Here is a 15,605-nt window from a genome sequence, read left to right on the forward strand (position 1 = left end):
ACCCAGCAGAAGAAAATGGGCAAAAAAGTTGAACAGTCACTTCTCCAAAGAGAATATCCAAAAGGCCAGTCAACATGAAAAAGTGCTCAATCTCATTGATCTAAGGCAATACAAATTAAAACTATTATGAGCTTAAAATGTTGGTGAGGATTTGGAGCAGGTGGAATTCACATACATTGCTTGTAAGGAGCTAAAATTGGCACAGCTACTTTGGAAAACTGTTCGGCAATATCAACTAAGCTTACCCTAAACGTACCCTATGACCCAGCAGTTCCACTCCTCAGGTATAGACCCATGAAATACATAAATATGTGTCCCACAAGACAAGTACAAGAATAGTTACAGAAGTTTTTATTCATAATAGCCCCAAACTGGAAACAACCTAAATGTCCTTCAGTAGTAGAATAGATAAATAAATTGTGGTATATTCAAACAAGAGTAATACAATGAACAAATTACTGATAGGTAAGATAAAACAACATGAAGTTAAATCTCTGAAACATAAGTGAAAAAAGCCTGAGAGAAAAGAGTTCATATTGTATGATTCACATTTACATAACATTCAAAAACAAACTAAAGTTATTAATGAGATGAGAAGTCAGGATAACCGTAGTGTTTGCTTTTGCAGGGAAGGGAGATCCATATCTGAGAAGGAACAAGGGCTTTTGAGATGCTGCTGACATTCTGTCTTGGTCTGAGAAGTTATTCCATAGGCGGTGTTTGTGAATATTCATTAAGCTATACAATCAGGATTTGTGCACTTTTTCTGAATATATATTTATGCTTCAATTTAAAGAAATGTTAAAGAAAAAGAGAATGCAAAATCAGAGGATAGGAGGAAGAAAGAGAGATCTCTCTGGATTTGAGAGCAGCAGTGACTCTGGAAGCCCACCAGGGAGGTGATAACAGCCTCGAAAGAAAAAGCGCTGGAGCCTAGGAGGATCTCAAAATGAGGTTTCCCATCTCAGTAATAATTCCTAAACCACACTAACGAACCAGAACACTAGTTGCCGAACACTAGCAAAACCAAAGGGAGCACATGAGCTGGGACACTGGGGATCTCACCAATGTGGATGGTTGACCAATGACCTGAGTATTCCTCCCCACCCCAACCCAGCCTCCCAGGATCACACTAACTATTGGGAAAGTTCTGAACTTGAAACAATCATGAGGGAGATAGGATTTATACTGATAATGGCTGGAGTTATCCTTTCCAACAACCCAGCAGAATGGGGACTTGCAGTCATAACTCAAGTTGACTTCTAGGAAATTAAAAAAAGATCTCTTACATATCTAAATTTGAGGATAGAGATTCTTACCAGATACATGGAAATAACAAGTCTGGGTTTTGTTTATTAGTTTTTTATTTTTAAACAGACTTCCTCTTTCTTCTCTCATCCTTTCTTCTCAACAGTTTCTTCCCAAACATCACACTTGAAACAGTAGGGCCTAAAGCCATCTATCTGGTATGCCTGTATGGATGGCCCTGTGGATATAACCCAGGATTTACTATTCCCCCCAAATTTGCTCTTATGTACTAAAATAAGCATATGTCAAGAGCTATCTCCTCCCTGCAAAGACACATGTACCTTTCTGTACTTCACTGGCACGTCTGGGATGTTTGCCAGTGCGTTCATTTTTCTGTGCAGAGTTGTCCATGTTAGCAAAATTCTGTGATGTGTTCCATTTGTTTGATGAAAAGCTCTACTGCATCTTCTCCTAAGCACCTGAAAAAGCAAAACACAGCATTTGTAGAGATCATTTCGCATTGGTTAATTATTGCAAATGGGTTCTGTTCTATCTACAGGGTAAACTGAGAAATGGTGTGGGTGCCAGCTGAGATCTACCAAGTCCAGTGATCCAAAGTCCCAAGCACATTGTGCTGCCTGCAGTAGGAACTGCAGAAGAAGTCACTGTTGATGTTGCTTACAGAACTACTGAAGGCTTGGATTTCATTTTCATTTTTTATTTTTTGATACAGAGTTTTGCTCTTGTCACCCAGGCTGGAGTGTAATGGCGTGATCTTGGCTCACTGCAACCACCGTCCCCTGGGGTTCAAGTGATTCTCCTGCCTTAGCCTCCTGAGTAGCTAGGATTACAGGCGCCCACCACCTGTAATTTGTATTTTTAGTGGAGACGGGGTTTCACTATGTTGGCCAGGCTGGTCTCAAACTCCTGACCTCAGGTGATCTGCCTGCCTCTGCCTCCCAAAGTGCTAGGATTACAGGCGTGAGCCACCATGCCTGGCCTATTTTTATTTAAATTTAGCTTTACTGAGACATAATGTATACACAAATAAAATTCGTCATGCTAGTTGTACAATTCCAAGTTTCAGCAAATGTTTACAGTCGAGTTAAATACCACCACAATTAAGATATTAATTTATCTATGATGCTGAGAAGCTCCCTGTGTCCCTTTGCAGTCAGTACCCTCCCAACCACTGCTCTGGCAACCACTGCTCTGCTGTCACAATTGTTGCCTTTCTAGAATGTCACATAAGTGCAATCATAAACACTCTTTTGTGTCTTTTTTCACTTAGTGTAATGCTTTTGAAATTCTTCCATATTGTTGCATAGACCAGTACTTTGTTCCAATTGTTCTACATCCTCACCAACATGTGTTTGCTCAATCTTGTTAATTTTAGGCATTCTAGTGATTTTATAGGGTATCTCATTGTCATTTTAATTTGGATATTTTCAGGTGCTTATTTATCTTCTTTATTGAAGTGTGTTCAAATCTTCTGCCTTTAAAACAAAAAAACTGGGACAGGCATGGTGGCTCACACCTATAATCCCAACACTTTGGGAGGCTGAAGCGGGAGGATTGCTTGAAGCGAAGAGTTTGAGACTAGCCTAAGCAACACAGTAAGACCCCATGTCTACAAAAAATAAAAAATTAGCCAGCCTGTAGTCCCAGCTACTCTGGAGGCTGAGGTGGGAGAACTGCTTAAGCCCAGGAGATCAAGGCTGCACTGAGCCATGATAGTGCCACTGCACTCCAGAATGGATAACAGAGCAAGAGCCTATCTCAAAAAAAAAAAAAAAAAAACAAAAAAAACCAAACCAAAACAAAACAAAAAAACCCCACAAAACCCAAAAACAATTGGATTTAATTGGGTTATTTATTGAGTTGTAAAAGTTAATACATTCTGGATACAAGCCTTTTATCATATATGTTTTGAAAATATTTGCTCCCTGGCTGAGGTTTGCCTTTTTATTTTCTTAACATTATCTTTTGAATGCAAATTTTTAAATTTTGATCAAATTTGTCAAAATTTTCTTTTAAGGTTTTAAGATTTCTTTTGTTAGATCTAAGCAATTTTTGCCTAACTCAAGGTCACAAATATTTTCTCCTACATTTTCTTTTAGAAGTTTTATAGTTTTAGCTCTTACATTGAGGCCTAGGATCCATCTTGAACTACATTTTGTATACGGTATTAAGGTAAGGGTCAGGTTCATTTTATTGCATTTGAAGATTCAATTAATCCAGCACCATCTGCTAAAAAGAATATCCTTTTTTCACTGAATTATCTTGGCACATTCATCAAAAATCTACTCTGTGTGTATGTGTTTATTTAGATATATATAGTGCTATTTCTAGATTCTCTATTCTGTTCTTTTGAACTCTGTGTATATCCTTATACCAACAGCACACTATCTTGCTTTAGAATAAGTTTTAAAATCAGGTAGTTCCAACTTTGTCTTATTTTTCAAAATTATTTCGACTATATTAGCTTTTGTACTAGCCCTTTTGAATTACCATGTAACTTACAGGTCAATTTCTACCAAAAAAAAACCTCCCTGGATTTTGATTGAGATTGCATTGAATCTATAGAACAATTTAGGGAGAACTTAAATCTTAACTTTGTTGAGTATTATGTTCCATTAATATGGTATATTCTCCATTTATTTAGATATTATTTAATTTCTCAGCAATATTTTACAGTTATCAGTGTACAAAAATTGCACATATTTTCTTAAACTAAGTATTTCATATTTTATGTCATAAAAATGGTCTTAAAATTTTTTAAATTTCTAATTGTTTATTGCTGGTATACAGAAATATAAGTAATTTGTATATATTGATGTTGTATCCTGCAACTTTGCTAAACATTTTTTTTAGTTCTAGTAGCTTTTTTGTCGATTAGGAATTTCTACATACATAATCATGTCATATGTGAATAAAACATTTTATTTCTTCCTTTCCAATTTGTATGCCTGTTATTTCTTTTTATTGTAATACTGCAATGACTAGGGCATCCAGTACAATATTGAACAGAAATGACAATAGTGGACATCTTTGTCTTGTTACTGGCTTGAGTGGGAAAGCATTCAGTCTTTCGGCATTAAGTACAATGTTAGTTGTAGGTTTTTTTAAATAAAAGCTTGTTATCACTTCTAATCTTAGCTTCCTAAGAGTTTTTAACAGGAATAGGTGATCAATTTTATCAAATACTTTTTCCGCATCTATGGAGATGATCATATAATTGTTCTTTGTGAATACATTAATTGAATTACATTGATTGATTTTCAAATGTTAAAACAACCTAGTGTTGCTGGAATAAATGCTACCTGGTCATAAGATATTATCACTTTTATATATTGAAGGATTCAGTTTGCTAAAATTCTGTTAAGGATTTCTGCATCTGTGTTCATGAGGGCTATTAATCTGTAGCTTTCCTTTTCATTTTAAAAACGTCTTTGATTTGGGCATCAGGGTAATGCTTGCTTCATGAAATGAGTTGGAAGGTGTTTTTTTTCTCTTAATTTCTGGCACAGTTTGTGTAAAATTGGTATTAGTTGTTCCTCAAATTTACAAGTTAAGCCATCTGGGCCTGGAGTTTTCTTTGTGGGAAGATTTTTAATGACAAAGTCCATTAACTTAATAGATACAGGGCTCTTCAGATTATCTATTTCTTCTTAACCGAGCTTTGGTAATTTGTGTATTTCAAGAAATTTTTTCCATTTCATCTATCATGAAACTTACTGGCATAAAGTCATTTATCACCCTTTCAATATCTGCAGGTTCTGTAGTAATGTCCCTACTTCATTCCTGATATTGGTAATTTGTGTTTTACTTATTTTTGTTAAGTCTGGCTAGAGGTTTACCAATGTATTGATTTTTTCAAAAGAAAACAGCGTGTGGTTTTATTGATATGTCTCTACTGTTTTCCTAAATTTTCTATTTCATTGACTTCTATGATTATTTTTTCTTTCTTCCTGCTTATTTTGGGTTTCATTTGTTCTTCTCTTTCTAGCTTTTTAGGTGGAAGCTTCAATAATTGAATTTAGACCCTGGAGTGCAATGGCACAATCTCGGCTCACTGCAACCTCCAACTCCCCATCCCCAGTAGCTGGGATTACAGGCACTCCCACCACATCTGGCTAATTTGTTGTATTTTTAGTAGAGACAGGGTTTCACCACGTTGGTCAGACTGGTCTCAAACTCCTGACCTCAAGTGATCTGCCCACCTTGGCCTCCCAAATTGCTGGGATTACAGGAGTGAGCCACCGCACCCAGCGCCTTCTTCTTTCTTAATACATGTATTTAATATCTTAAATGTTCCTGTAAGCAACATTTTAGTGGCATCTCATATATTTTAACATGTTGTGTTTTCATTTTTCTTTCAGTTTAAAATACCTTTTATTTTTCATTGTAATTTCTTTTTTACACATGGCTTATTTGGAAGTCTAATGTTTAATTTCCAAGTAGTCAGGGGGATTCTCTAGTTATCTTTTTGAATTTTCCTTTTGTTGTTGAATGGGGTTTTTTATAAATGTCAATTAGGTAGAATTGGTTGATAGTTTGTTCAAGTCTCTTACATCCTTACTGATTTGCAATTTATTCATTCTATCAATACTAAGAGAAGTGTTGAAATTACCATATTATATTATTGTGAATTTGTTTATTTCTCTTTTAAGCTTTGTCGATTGTTGTTGTGTATTTTGAAGCACTATTACCAGGTGCATGAACATTTATAATTTTTATGTCTTTTTGGTGAATTGACCCCTTTATCATTATGAAATACCCGGCTTTATCCCTGGTAATATTCCTTGTTCTAAAGTCTATTATTTTTTCTGATATTAACGTGGCCATTTCGGCATTCTTTTGATTACTATTAGCACACTATATTTTTTCTATCCTTTTACTTTTAACCTGCTTGTGTCTTTATATTTAATTATTGAGTTTTCTTCATACTTCTGCTGGCAGGAATGTGTCTTTATATTTAAAGATGTTTTGTTAAAAACAACATATATTAGGTCCTGGTTTTTAGTCTAATCAAACTCTGCCTTTTGATTGGAGTGTTTAGAACTTTTACATTTAATGTAGCACTTGATATGGTTGGGCTTAAACCTATCAATTTCCTACTTGTTATATTGGCCCTTGTCTCTTTTTTCTTGGATCTTTTGAGAGTAAGTGCATATTTCTTATGGTCTCATTTTATCTTCATTTCTGACTTATTAGCTATACTTACGTACAGTGATTGATTTAAGGTTTACAGTATACATCTTTAATTTATCACAGTCAAATAATAGTATGCTACTTCACATATAATATAAGAATTTTACAACAATACACTTCCATTTCCTATCTTCCATCCTTTTTGTTACTTTTGTATACATTTTACTTCTATATATATTATTAATCTAATATTGTTTTTTAAACACTCAATTATCTTCTAAAGAAATTAAAATAAGAAAAAATGTATTTTATCTTTATCATTTTCAGTGCTTTTCAATTCTTTGTGTAAATTCAAGATTCTTTCTAGTGTCATAGTCCTTCTATCTACAGAAATTCTTTTAAATTTTCAGGTAGTGCAGGTCTTCTGATAATGCATTCTCCAGGTTTTTGTCTGTCTGAAATGGTCTTTATTTTTCTTTTATTTTTGAAACTTATTCTCACTGAGTATAGAATTATGGGTTCATAGGTTTTTTCTCTTCCTACCTCTCCCAAGAACTTTTATATTATTCCTTTGTCTTCTGACATGCATAGTTTCTGATGAGAAGTCCACTGTAATTCTTATTTTGATTCCTCTGTCAGTAATAATTCTTTTTTTATCCATCAACTTTTAAGCTTTTCTGTGTATCACTTTCATTCAGCAATTTGATTTTTCCCAATTTTTTATTATGGTAAAACACACATAACATAAAAATTTGCCATCTCAACCATTTCTAAGTGTACAGCTGAGTGGAATTCAAATACATAATGTTGTGCAACCATTACCACTATCCGTCTCCGTAAATCTTTTCATTTTGAAAAACTGAAACGCTATACCCATTAACCAATATGGTACTTCCCCGGTATTTCCTACAACACGGTACTTCCTCCGTATTTCCCCATTCCTTTTTCCCTGCAACCCCTGGCAACCACCATTGTACTTTCTATTTCTATTACTTTGACTATTCTATGTGCCTCTCAGCATTTGATTTTCATGGTATCTTGGCATAATTTTCTTTATGTCTTTAATGTTTGGGTTTTAATGAACTTCTTTAATCTGTAGGCTATAGTTTTCACCAAATTTGGAAAATATTCAGCCATTATTTTTTCAAATAGTTTTTCTGCGTCTGCCTCCTTCTTTCCTGGGGCTACAGTTATATTAGTTCACTTCATATTTTCCCAAAGGTTATTGATATTCTGTTCATTATTTTTAAGTCTCTTTTCTCTCTGTCCTTCATTTGGGTAGTCTATATTGTCATGTCTTCAAGTTCACTGATTTTTTTTTTTTTTTTTTTGGACGGAGTCTCGCTCTGTCACCCAGGCTGGATTGCAGTGGCGTGATCTCGGCTCACTGCAACCTCTGCCCCTAGCTTCAAGCAATTCTCTGTGTCAGCTGGGTACAGGTGTCTGTCACCATGCCTGGCTAATTTTTGTATTTTTAGTAGAGATGGGGTTTCACCATCTTAGCCAGGCTGGTCTTGAACTCCTGACCTTGTGATCTACCTGCCTTGGCTCCCCAAAGTGGTGGGATTACAGGCATGAGCCACCATGCCCAGCCAAGTTCACTGATCTTCTGAAGTCTCTCATCAGCTGCAAATCCCATCCATTGTATTCTTATTTCAAATATTGCATTTTTTCTTTCTAGAGGTTACATTTGGGCTCTTTTTCTATGTCTTCTATTTCTAGCCTCATCATTTTCAGTGTCCTTTACATCCTTGGGAATATTTGTAAGATTCACAATAGCTGCTTTAAGGTTTCTTTGTACTAATTCTATAATCTGTCATTTTTAAGTCTGTTCCTATTGGTTAATTTTCCTCTCAGATACATGTCATATTTTCCTGTATATTTTCATGTCTGGTAATTTTGTATTAGATATTGGACATTTTGAATTTTACATTGCTGAGTGCTGGGTTTTGATATATTCCTGTAAAGGATGTGGCACACTTTTCAGTAACTTGTAGATCCATCTGACCCTTTCAAGCTTTCAAACTTTGTTATGGCAAGTCCAGAGCAGCTTTTACTCTGGGAATAATTTATCCCCACTACTAAGGCATGACATTTCTGTGAACTCTACCCAATTCCTATCTAATACCATGTGTCTCCATTCTGGTTTATGGTAACGTGAAACATTCCCAGTTCTGTTTAAGCCCCAGAAATTGTTCAGCCTATGGCCTTTTGGTTGGTATTTCCCCAGTCTTAGTTTCTCATGCATGTGCAGATTACTGCTCAGCCAAAAACTCAAGGAGACCTCTCTTCAGGTTTCTGAACATTTTTGGTGCAGTTCCTTCCTTTAGGGTTCTCCCTATAAATTCTAGCCTCTTTGGCCTCTCTGAATTCTTATTTTTATCTTCTCAACTCAGAAATCTGGAATTCATTTGGATTTCCTACAATATGGCCTAAAAACTGACCCCAGTACTAAATGGGGACAATTGTAGGACTCATCTTGCTTTTCTTCCTTCAGGGATTATTGTACTGTGCCTGTTGTCCAATGTGAGTTGTTTAACACATTTAACTACTTTTTAGTTGTTAATAGCAAGGGCACAATTTAATTTCCACAGCAATTATTTTTCATTAGCAGACTTGGGTTTCATTTTGCCCATTTTTTTCCCTAAGGAACTTATACCATTTATATATACTAATGAGTAAAGGACTGAATAAATGATTTTACGCTCTACTGGTCCTTTTCCCTGCAGTATTTTTCCTTACTTTATTCTGTAATCCTCACAGCAGCAATTCTCAACTTTTTTTTGGTGGACAATCTACACTAAAAATTTGATATTTAATAGAATTATTGACAACATTCTTCAAGAAATTAAGAGATACAAAATAACAGAAACAAATCAATAATGATCAAAGCACAATCACCAATCCAGCTTAACAAGGTTTTTTAGTATCTATACTAGGTACTATACTGGGCTGGGTGCGGTGGGTCACTCCTGCAATCCCAGCACTTTGGGAGGCGGAGGTTGGGGGATAGCTTGAGCTCATGACCAGCCTGGGAAACATGGTGAAACTCCATCTCTACAAAAAATATAAAAATTAACCAGACATGGTGGCATGTACCTGTAGTCCCAGCTACCTTAGGGGCTGCGGCAGGAGGATCACTTGAGCCCAAGAGGTCAAGGCTGCAGTAAGCTATGTTCGTGTCACTGTTCTTCAGCCTGGGTGACAAAGTGAGACGCTGTCTCAAAAAATAACCAAAGCAGCCACTATTCATTTACCACCCCTCAATGTTATACCATTTTAGTAAAAGCCATCTACTGCCCTAGCTTTAATAAAGCTGTTATTAAAAAATGCATTAGTGTTCTGGAATTATGAGTGATTAGAAAAATATTAAGCTTCCTGTTACACAGTAGTCCACCCTTGTCTGTAGCTTCGTTTTCCAGTTTCAGTTACCCATGGTCAATTGTGGTTTGAAAATATTAAATGGAAAATTCCAGAAATAAATAATTCATCAGCTTTAAATTATGCACCATTCTGAGGCATGTGATGAAATCTCCTATCGTCTGACTCCACCCCACCTGGGATGTGAACCATCCTTGTCCAGCACATTCAAGCTGTATTTGCTACCCCACCATTAGTCACTTAGTAGCCATCTCGATTGTCAGATCCACTGTCACGTTGTCTCAGTGCTTGTGTTCAAGTAACTTTTGCTTTACTTAATAATGGCCCCAAAGCACAAGAGTAGTCATGCCAGCACTTTGGACATGCCAAAGACAAGCTGAAAAGTGCCTCGTTTAAGTGAAAAGGTGAAAGTTCTTGACTTAATAAGGCAAGAAAAAAACTGTATTCTGAGGTTGCTAAGATCTACAGTAAGAATAAAACTTTCATCCATCAAATTTCAAAGGGGAAAAAAATTGGTGCTAGTTTTGGTGCTTCACCTCAGACTATAAAAATTGTAGCCACAGAGCATGATAAGTGCTTAGTTAAGATGGAAAAAGCATTAAATTTGTGAGTGGAAGATATGAACAGAAACAGTCTGATTGACAGTAATCAGTTTGGGTATTATCCACTGTTTCACTGGCATCTAACGGTGGTCTTGGAACATATCCCCCTTGAATAAGGGAGGACTACTGTAATAATAATGTATGTGCACTGTCAACATTTAAGAAAATATGATAAATTACAAAAAATTTTTAAACAATCTGCAATCCATGGCCGGGCGCTGTGGCTCACACCTGTAATCCCAGCACTTTGCGAGGCCGAGGCGGGCGGATCATGAGGTCAGGAGATCCAGACCCTCCTGGCTAACACAGTGAAACCCCATGTCTACTAAAAATACAAAAATTAGCTGGACATGGTGGCGTGCACCTGTAGTCCCAGCTACTCAGGAGGCTGAGGCAGGAGAATCGCTTGAACCCAGGAGGTGAAGGTTGCAGTGAGCCAAGATCGCACCATCGCACTCCAGCCTGGGCGACAGAGCGAGACTCCATCTCAAAACAAACAAACAAACAAATAAAAAACAATCCTCAATCCTACCACCAAAAGACCACACTGTTAATAATGCTTTCCAGTCTTCTCACTGCATACCTGTGAAGGCAGGATGAGAGCAGGTGCAGGCCAGATGTGAACAGAGCACTGCCCAGGTGTGCTTCACTGGTCCACCTGTGTAACTGTTCATGACAGAATGGCATGGACCTAGAATCTAAGAAAGAGCAGTGAAGATATACCACCTTCCGAATCAACAACATATGTTTAAGCAATTCCTACGTGGGAGCCAGTGCAGCAGTCCAGAGTATCCAGTCCTGGGTTCAAGGTTATGGTCTGCCACTTAATAGCTCTGATTCTAGATGAGTCACTCAACCTTCTGAGCCCATTTCCTCCTCCATAAACTGGGATTGATAACAGTACCTTCCTCTTAGACTGACCCATGTGAAGTGGTTAATACTGCCTATCCTGCAGTAGGCTTGTATTAACGTAGGGTTTTAATATACGCACAGGGATATCGTATTAACAACTTAAAATAATAGCCATCATTTATTGAGCCTGTACAGTCCTAAATGTCTTCTATGGAATACCTTATGCATTTTTTTACAATAATCCAGTGAGATATAATCCCCACTTTTTACAGATGAGAAAACTGAAGTTTGGTGGGGGGTTAAGTGACTTTCCCAAAGTCACATTAGAAGAAAAGTGGAATCAGGCTTTGAACTCAGGAAGTCTGACTTCTACTCACTCCTTAACCTCTATAATAACCTCTCAGGCAGCACACACTAAATATTAACTTGCTAAATTTTGACATTTAGCACCCAAGTGGCTATGATTGGTTTGTTATTATTATTTTTAGAAATAGGATCTAGCTGTGTCGTCCACTTGCTAGAGTGCAGTGGTGCAATCATAGCTTACTGCAACCTCAAACTCTTAAGCTCAAGTGATCCTCCCACCTCAGCCTCCAGAGCAGCAAGGACTACAGACACCTGCCACCACACCTGGCTAGTTTTAAAATTTTTTGTAAAGACAGTGTCTCACTATGCTGCTCAGGATGGTCTCGAAATCCCAGCCTCAAGCGATCTTCTCACCTCAGCTTCCCAAAGCACTGGGATTACAGCCACCGTGCCTGACCTGGTTGGGTTTCTGAAGTTAGAATATTGCATATAGTTTTCAAAATATAAAGCAAATAAGGGATGGCTGGGTGGGGGGCAAATATTTGACTCTCTTGAATATTCACAGAATGCTAGGTTTCATCAGAACACAGTTTAAAAACTGGTGGAAGTTCACTGTTGGGCAGTTCTTTTTTTTTTTTTTTTTGAGACAGAGTCTTGCTCTGTCGCCCAGGCTGGAGTGCAGTGGCGCGATCTCGGCTCACTGCAAGCTCCACCTCCCGGGTTCACGCCATTCTCCTGCCTCAGCCTCCCGAGTAGCTGGGATTACAGGCGCCCACCACCTCGCCCGGCTAATTTTTTGTATTTTTAGTAGAGACGGGGTTTCACCATGTTAGCCAAGATGGTCTCGATCTCCTGACCTTGTGATCCGCCCGCCTCGGCCTCCCAAAGTGCTGGGATTACAGGCGTGAGCCATCGCGCTCAGCCTGTTGGGCAGTTCTAATTGCTAGAAAGTTCCTTCCTGTATCAAAGCTGATTCTCTCTCTCTCTCTTTTTTTCTTTTTCTATCCGTCCTAATTCCCACCCTTGGAACCAACTCAAAATAAGTCTCATTTCTCTTCCACATTGGTGATTTTCAAAATGCAAGTCATAGTCTGTAGTCTTTTGTGAAGTTTTAGTTTGTCATACGCGTGTGTGCGTGCTGGGTCACAATATAAAATGCATTTACCATGAGTCACAGTCAAAATGTTTGAAAGCCACTGTTCTATATGACTATTCTGCACGAATTTCAAGGCAGCTGTCATGCCCCACCACCTAAAGACTAATCTTCTTCTCCACATGGGACCTTCTTGGCTTTTGCCATATATCTCCTCCCTGCACGGGCAGTTCCTTTTCCTCACTGGACCCGGGCATCGTCCTGCAGTCCTGTCACCAAATTCACGAGACTCTCTGCTCAAACCTTCTCAGGGATAACTTCCCTGACCACCCTCTCTTAAGAAGCACCAACCCATCTCTCTCTCGTCCCTTATTCTGCTTTATCTTTTGCAAAGCACTTTTCACTACCCAACATTATATTGTATGTTCATTACTTTATTTGTTTATGATCTTCCCCAATAGAAAGTTCAACTCTGAATCTTCAATCTATTTTCTGGCATATGGTATTTGCTCAGTTGGCCAGGCATGGTGGCTCACACCTGTAATCCCAGCACTTTGAGAGGCTGAGGGGGAAGGATGGCTTGAGACAGGAGTTCAAGACTAGCCTGGGCAACATAGCGAGGCCCTGTCTCTACAAAAATAATAATAGTAACGAGAATTTTTAAAAATAGTATTTTCTTCATAAATATTGGTGGAATGAATGAATGAATACTAGAGGTAGACACTTTTTAGCAATTGTGTGTACAGATGTGTTCATATTTCCTGCAGGAGTTAGATTCTATAAGGACAGCTCACATAGTCACAACTATAGGCACAGTTTCATTTTATCATCTCTTATGTTTTTAAAAAACGTTATATATGCTAAGTATTATAGTTTACATTATACATGTTACTGTACAGGGTATATAAATATGTACTAAACTATGTATACTGTTACTTTAGATGGAATTTTTTTGGATGTCCTGAGTAGTTTCGTCTGTAGGTGATTTTTATCTACTCAGTTATAAGGATCCTGGAAGAAGCTTACATTTTTTCAAAGCACTCAGGTAAATAACCCATTCGATAGTCTTCATAGGCTGAGAAAGTGTGTCAGGGAGCTGGAAGGAAATTTGGCGGCGGGCTAGTGACCACCAGGTTCCAATCTCACCCTTTTATTTTACAGATGGGTAAATCGAGGCCCAGAGCAGGGAAGTCGTTTGCTGGGGGACACCCCCTGAGCTGGGGTGGACCTATGAGTAGAGATCAGATCTTTGGCGTCCACCCACTGCCAGGCACTGAAGCCTCGTAACTTTTGGGCACTCGCGGAGGCTGAGCCAGAAGGGTCGGACGCCCACGCCTCTCGCAGGAGCTCGGTGGAGCAGGCAAGCCCCAGTTGTCACCACTTTTCGGGTGGAAACACCGAGGACACGCCCCGACGCAGGGGCAACTCCCATGATGGCTTCTTCCCGCCCTCGGGGCTCCACCTAGCTCAGCCCTGGAATTCCGCAAGCACCCGGAGGCCGGGGGGTCTCCGCGGGCGTCCCATGCGGAGGACATGGTGCACCGTGTCCTCTTCCCCACGACCTCAGGGACCGGTCCCCCCGCCGGAACTGCCTCCTACCTGGTCCAGTCCCAGCGGCTGAATCTGGCCAGCCCAACCTCCCGGTCGCTGTGGCAACCACAGGCCTCACATTCGCGAGTCCACCTTCCGCCGTCCGCGAGGTAACTCCAGCCAATGGCATCCTTTGTTTCTTTAACGTGAAAAGTTGTTGACCAATCATTAGAGGCGTTTCAAAGTCCGCAGTGAAGCCGGACGAATTTTAGGGCTTAGGTTAATTACATCAGGGCCTGTGGCTAGGTGGGGAACTAATGAGAGATTTATCTAGGCCATGCCTCAAAAATCTTGTGATAAACCAAAAGCCTTAGAATTTTACTCACTCAAAAATCCTGCTTCAAGGAATATACCTAAGAGAATTAACATTCATCCAAGCCCTGTTTCTTTTTTTTTTTTGAGACAGAGTCTCGCTTTGTTGCCCAGGCCGGAGTGCAGTGGCGCAATCTTGGCTCACTGCAACCTCCGCCCTCCAGGTTCAAGCGATGCTCCTGCCTCAGCCTCCTGAGTAGCTGGGATTACCGGCGCTCGCCACCACGCCAGGCTAATTTTTTTGTATTTTTAGTAGAGACAGGGTTTCGCCATGTTGGCCAGGCTGGTCTCGAACTCCTGACCTCAGGTGATCCACCCGCCACGGCCTCCCAAAGTGTTGGGATTACAGGCGTGAGCCACGATGCCCCGCCCCAAGCCCCGTTTCTAACAGGAAAAAAAAAAAAAAAGATTGACGTGGGCGACTATACAAGGGCAGCCACTTAGTGTTCCAGGAGCCCCTCTTCACACGCTTCAGGGCAGGGCGATCACAGCGACCTTGTTACTCCCCTGCTTAAAGTCCTCCAATAGCTCGCCTTTAAATTTAGGGTGAAATCTGAGCTTTTTTTTTTTTTTGACAGGGTCTTGCTCTGACGCCCAGGCTGGAGTGCAGTGGCGCGATCTCGACTCGCTGCAACCTCCGCCTCCCGGGTTCAAGCGACCCTCCCGCCTCAGCCTCCTGAGTAGCTGGGACCACAGGCGCTCGCCACCACGCCCGACTAATTTTTAAATTTTTTTGTAGAGATAGGGTCCCATTATATTGTCCAGGCTGGTCTCAAACTCCTGGGCTTAAGTGATCCTCCCGGCCTCCCAAAGTCCTGAGATTACAGGCGTGAGCCGCCGCCCCGGTCCCCAAATATACTATTTATAAACTGTCCCTGGCCCGTCCCTCAGATCGCAGGCCCAACCACGCCCCCAGAAAAATCTCTCACCAGCCCTGCTGGCCTTCGGACAATTTCTACAATGCACCAACTCGTTCCTCTCTCGTGTTTCCAAGGAGCTTTCTCTGCCCCACGATCTGAGACCAGAACTGCCTCTTTCTCATTGTTGATGTCTAGGCCCAAATGATA

General features: G+C 39.6%; 1 protein-coding gene across 2 annotated transcripts in view; it reads right to left on the reverse strand.

Moving 5' to 3' along the window:
- The window catches only part of STPG1 (sperm tail PG-rich repeat containing 1), a 57,988-nt gene extending 43,623 nt beyond the window's left edge, over positions 1 to 14,365 (reverse strand). Inside the window, exons 1-2 of one of the 2 annotated variants that reach the window (XM_030805142.1) lie at positions 14,236 to 14,365; positions 1,590 to 1,727 (exon numbers count right to left, since the gene is read on the reverse strand). In XM_030805142.1, the coding sequence (XP_030661002.1) occupies positions 1,590 to 1,659 (70 nt within the window). In that variant the 5' untranslated portion in view covers positions 1,660 to 1,727; positions 14,236 to 14,365. The remainder of the gene's footprint in view (positions 1 to 1,589; positions 1,728 to 14,235) is intronic. The other variant, XM_030805143.1, reaches the window with a different exon arrangement.
- Positions 14,366 to 15,605: the final 1,240 nt, after the last annotated feature.

This window comes from Nomascus leucogenys, chromosome 24, assembly GCF_006542625.1.
Source record: "Nomascus leucogenys isolate Asia chromosome 24, Asia_NLE_v1, whole genome shotgun sequence".
NCBI classification, from domain to species: Eukaryota; Metazoa; Chordata; class Mammalia; order Primates; family Hylobatidae; genus Nomascus; species Nomascus leucogenys.